Consider the following 6,000-nt stretch of genomic DNA (forward strand, 5'->3'; position numbering starts at 1 on the left):
ACGCTCTAGTGTCTCCCCACTGCTACTATTTAGAAGTTGGAATTGGTATTCCAACCATGGCTGGTATCTACATACATACAAATGGATCCATAGCAGAATGCGCACGTCGCGTCGCAAACTGTGCAAGCTACGTAAAATTAATATACAAATGAACTTAACCCTTTATCTTGCACATAATAGCCAAGGTAGTAGGTTCAGTAATGATTCTGATTGGATAAAAAAAACCGAGAAGAGATCTAAGGGTACCGATGTTGTTCGTGACCTACATTAGGTACAAAATTCAAATATTATTTCAGTGAGGTAACCCTAGAGCTGAAGAAAAGCTTAACTAAGTATTTAATTAGCGTTCCTTCTACGGAGATTTCTTTAATAATATAACTGATTGATTTATTCAAATTAAAAGGGTTTCAGGTTATTACAAAAAAAGGAAAGATGCAACTGGAAATTTGCTGGCGGAAAAAACTAGTTCAGAGAACAGATATACATACTACTCAGAAGATAAAAGAAACAAAAGTATAATTAATGCTTTGATTTTTACCTCATGATCTGACACACCTACAGCCTACCATTTTGCACTTCAGCTTACTTTGGTTTAACCTCATTACTCATCGATTACAAGTGTCTAACACTTTCAGATTTGATTTTTATATGCATACAACAAACAATAATTGAGCATTTTAAAATCATACGAACGTAGCTCCTGGGTTCATAAAATCTACATACATGCCTTCTATGTTAAGTAAAAAAATAATAATTACTACTGACTGATTCTCTAACACTCTTGATTTTTTTTTAATATCAAGAAACACAATATAAGCAAAATAAAAAGAATACCTATAATAATGTCTTTATATCTAAAGTTTGACTTATATAATAAATTACAATTAAATAAAAACTAACAAAAAACTACTCATGATACTCTGATGATTCCTATATTTGAAAGTTTGTTTTAATCTAGTCAAACACTTTCAATGAAATTTTTGTTTCCTTATTAACAGTAATCTAATTTCAGTTGTGTTATATCCTATGTTCGGTTTGATACTTACGGCACAGAAATAGTACTACCGTACAGAAAGAAAACTTCCTACAAAACAGAAGTCTGACAGTGATTCAGGGACGAATCATGTTGTCCCTTTCTAATGCATGGCACTATCCCCTTCGACTATTTAGGGTTATCAACGTTCAAGTCATTATCTTATCTGTGGTTCTACATGGAAAGTAACATCAAATTTTGACAACCCTAATAATTGCTCGTAGCAATGCTGAACCGAACGGAACCGAGAAAGCCCGAACGCTGCTGTTTCCCCTCACCGCTTACGGCAGAGTATCAAACTAAGCTGCAGACCAACCAATCTCTGACATCACTAATTTAAACTGATTATCCTAGTGAACTGATTTCTATTTCAGTACAGCATCTCTGACTTGGCAAACTCTAAGTTCCCTAACTTTTCCAGCGTTTGCTGTAGACTTGATTGACTGGCGTTTATGAGTCATGTTTTTTGGCATATGGTCTTCTACAACCCTTCATCAAGGCTCTAATTTTTTATAAGGTTGTAATTCTATATAGCTTTGGGCAAGCTAACTACGTCAACCAGCATACCCTAAATGTTACCTTATTACAGCCACCAGGTGTCTCTGGCAGAGCACTATCAGCCGTCGTATTTGCGAGACGTAGGGGACAGTCACTGCTGTGTTCAAGGCCCGCTGCCGCTGCTCCCATATTAAAGCCTCTAATAGACTTTTGAGGCATTCTGGACCTGAAATTTAAATGATTAGAATTGAGTGAGGTGCCTATATTTGCCTCTAGATTTTTAACCAAAATAGTAATTATTTACTGTGTGCACGACAGTAGGACGTAAATTACAGGGTTGGCCATAACAGCGTAAACGCTGACTGGCATTGACTCATTACCGTAGGGCAACATAGCTTTCGTTTTAAGTAAATAATGAACATTAATCAGATCGGATTGGACTCGCGCGTGGTTTATACCTCTTTGTAATTTTTATTTAATTCTTTATTAAAGTCGTGTGTTCAATTTTTTTTTTTTTTATTTAATTCCTGATCCACCCCGTAATAGTACTCTTATCCTTTTCACCAATATTTTCCATAATTATCACATCTTTGGCAATAGCTATATCCTGAGATATCATCTACCCATCTTGTTTTTGGGCGTCTTTCTTTCCTAGTTCCGTCTGTTGGGTACAATAGGGTAACTTGGTTTCTCGCCCTTGGTCCCTTAGCTTGATTCCTAGGATATATATCTACATTGCCCTTTGACATTTTGCCAATTGCTCTCTATCATTGACTGTTAGTTACCAGGTCTCGCAACCATATGTTATGCATGGTAGAATACAAGAGTTGAAAGTCTTACTCTTAAATCTTAATATGCATACTGATATCTGTGTTTTTCATTACTTCTTTTAGACAAATACTTTTTCCATCCACAGGCTATTCTTTTGTTGACTTCCTTGGCCATTGAGTCTTCAGGGGAGATAATTTGTCCCAAGTAGACACATTCACTCACATACTCATAGGTGTTTCCATTTGCTTCAATGTTTATCTCTTTGTTAATTGTCATCAGCATTGTTTTGCTCGCATTCATTTCAAGCGCGTCTCTATCTAATAGGATTAAGTAGTCTGCGAATTTTAGGTGGTTTCAGGTCGGCGGTCAGTCCAGTTGTCTGAAGAAATGCTCCAGTACAGCATTGAAAAACTTAGACCAGGTGATCAGGTGAATAAAAATCACACTCGTAATTGTGAGAGTCTCCGCGGCAGGGTAATCCTAAATTGCTGCATTTTGATCTACCCGTCTTACGTGTTAGAAAATTAGGCAGATGACATGCTATTGCAATCGCTACAAACGCGATCTTAGTCGAAGGGTAGAACAGATATTAATATTCTAGGATACCTATCTTTCTGTTTTTAGCAATATCGAAAATACGATATAAGGCGGCAGTTCAATACAATAAATGTTCATTACTACAAGAATAAAGCGTCGAAAATAGAGTTCATTTTGCGGTGTTTAAAAATTGAACAACACAAAACTATTGCAACTCTATTCCAAACTTAATAAGTACTATAGGTACGACCATGTGCCTTACAGGGTTATACCTATGTAGAATATAAAACTATAAGTACCTGGATCTAATTTCCACTTGAGCTCATCCATGATCTGGACAGAGGGCTGCGGGATGGGTAACTTTGTGAGCATGGCAATGCGGAGTTCTTCTTCTGCGGAGAGTGTTGAACAGGGGCCGCAAGCACAGCCTGAGTGAGGCCCACAGAGTCCATCGCAACAGGTGCATGTTAATATCTGCAAGCATACATGATTATAAAGCCACTTCAAAAGTTTATAACACTATTGAAGGAACTAATAATGAATTAAGGTTGTTATAATGGGACCTCAAAATTTTGTTGTTAAAGATAACATTATTATTATTATTATTATTAAAGCTTTATTTGTTCTACAGTCAGATTATTATTTTTATTTTTTTAATTCTTTAAATTTGTTTTGGGGCTGACTGCAGATCCCATCTGCTGGGTGAAAGCCTCCTCACAAAGATAATAAAAACAAAAACAAATAACACAAGTACAACAACAACAATTAAACAAAAAAAAAAAAGATAACATAAAGATAGTTTATTATTCAAGTAGGCATATTGTACCAAGTTGTTATAAGCGATGTTGTTATAAACGATTTTGACTGAATTTTTTACTCTTGATACAATATGTACAGTCAAAAGATTTAATTTGTGACCCATTTTGTACCTTGTCCCAGTGACAATAGTATGACATCTCTAGAGACTTTCATGTAGTTTGTCACTGTGAAGTTTTTTTTTTTTTTTCCGAAAAGGTAAGCATTTGACCCTAATCTCACCTGATGGAAAGTGCCGATGTAGTCTAGGATGGAACATGCTTACCTAAAAGATGTCTATTCACTCTCGATTTAAAAAGGTCCAAGTTATAGTGGACTGGGAATAGATTTGCAGGAAGTGAATTCCACTCCTTAGCCGTACGCATGATAAAGCTGGATGCGGATGCTGGATGGGAGTATGAAATTGGTTGGAAATAACAAATTAAATCTTTTGACTGTACCTATATATAACAGCATTTCATCACTTGTTTCATTCACCTGTTCTCAAAATGGGTGACCATATTGGAAACAAGACATAATCAGATTAATTAAGAATAACATTATACAGTTTTAATGTCAATTACAAATGTAACTTAGAATTTGCTACAACTTGTGGAATATTGCACTACACCTTGTAAGATCCAGGCAGCAATTGTGTTACCGAATTAGAAACATCAATCCTTTTATAGCAACATTCCAATCTTTAAAAAATGTATTCAAGATATTCACCCGGATGCATCTTTTGCAAACCACATTTGACATCTTACTTCTCTGTTACACTTGTAAATTCATATATAAGTGTGACAGGGTGGTTCGTGGTTTGCGGTAGGCTCTCTGTTTTGATGCAATCAAAACCATAATTTATGCAATGAGGTCATCAATAATTTAATGTGTTTAATAGATTACAAGCATATTATTATGCTATGATCCCAATACCAACTGTTGCATGTCTGTGACCTTATATATAATATTGATATCCTAACTTCACTCATTCTATTACACATTACACATATTAACATTTACTCTATCTATTAACAAAACAGTTTCTAAAAAACGACCTTGGTACACTCCAAAGATGAAGTAGGTCAGAAAAAAAATAATTGGATTGATTTTCTACTTTGCACTCACCCTCAATCCACAATAGTATTTGCCATTGTCTCCGAGCTTGGCAGTGATACCCGCTTTGTTAAGCAACCCTGCACTGGCATCTAGGATCACTTCACTATCCTGAATAATGGTGTTGTAATGGTTGGCCAGTATTTGCGGGCATTGTATCGCTCCTTGCAGGTCCGGATTCAGCCATTTGGCGTCGAAATGCTGCTGCGGACGAAAGATGAACTCGTCCGTGTCCTCTTCGCCAGCCATTTCCGCAACCGGTACTTACTACCAGAAACACATCACATTATTATTTTTGCATTGCAACCGGGTCGAGAATGTGCTACCCACAATGTACACTAATCAATCCCACTCTTCGCAAAACTTGCTCTTTTGCTCACATTACTCGAACTAGATTGTTAATTTTCAGTAGATATGAGATGTAGGTATGTACTTAGCTACTCTTGTGAAATTCTAAGTACAGTAGTAAGTATAGTACCTAGGTAATCGATAAAACCTAAATGGCTGTCATACTTTGTAGGGTTGTCACACATGTTACGAAATGTTCATACGTTTCAAGAAAAAACGCACTGTAATAGCAACCAAAAAAGTACACCATTTGTTCAAAGTTTCATTAAAATACAGGTCTACACTTCTGCGGGCATTTAAAAATCATATTTAAACTTTATTTAAGCTCATTTTCTAATCGATGACGTGGTTACGACTTGGTTACGACGCTGTAGGTAAACATTTGGTTTATACAATTTAACGCCATGATATTAAGACTGAGTCAACAGTCCAGTGGCGCCTACATTGAAAGAATTGTGTTTTCTAATAAACCAATTATTTTTTATATGAATCAGTATGGTGGCCACATTTTCCGTTTAGGTGAAAGTGAAAAGTAAGTAATATACATTCACATAGGTCGAAAATTGGGGAAATAAGTAGAAGTATTTAGTAGGACAACAATATAGTTTGTCAAAGGGCTATCTCATTTCAAACATAGACAGAGGGAGTCATACTATCTTTGTCTTACACTAGTACTAGCATCCAAAAGAAAAGGATGAGTATAGTTTTTATTGTTCTTATTTACTGACAAATTGGTTTGACCAACTATAGTTATTAATATAATGTTACCTAATCTATATAATGCGCACATAACATGCAATCTAACGCCTTGAGAGTAAAGAGCGTTGGCAATTATTTATTTCATGGATATACATACTAAAATATGTCTAAATATAAAACTAATTAACAACTAAACTTAATAA

General features: G+C 35.6%; 1 protein-coding gene across 1 annotated transcript in view; it reads right to left on the reverse strand.

Moving 5' to 3' along the window:
- LOC133524232 (probable E3 ubiquitin-protein ligase HERC2) overlaps window positions 1–5,443 on the reverse strand; it is a 115,857-nt gene extending 110,414 nt beyond the window's left edge. The window contains exons 1-3 of the mRNA XM_061860135.1: window positions 4,763–5,443; window positions 3,139–3,313; window positions 1,613–1,757 (exon numbers count right to left, since the gene is read on the reverse strand). Coding sequence (XP_061716119.1) covers window positions 1,613–1,757; window positions 3,139–3,313; window positions 4,763–4,999 — 557 coding nt within the window. The 5' untranslated portion in view covers window positions 5,000–5,443. The remainder of the gene's footprint in view (window positions 1–1,612; window positions 1,758–3,138; window positions 3,314–4,762) is intronic.
- Window positions 5,444–6,000: the final 557 nt, after the last annotated feature.

The sequence above is a fragment of the Cydia pomonella genome, chromosome 1, assembly GCF_033807575.1.
Source record: "Cydia pomonella isolate Wapato2018A chromosome 1, ilCydPomo1, whole genome shotgun sequence".
NCBI classification, from domain to species: Eukaryota; Metazoa; Arthropoda; class Insecta; order Lepidoptera; family Tortricidae; genus Cydia; species Cydia pomonella.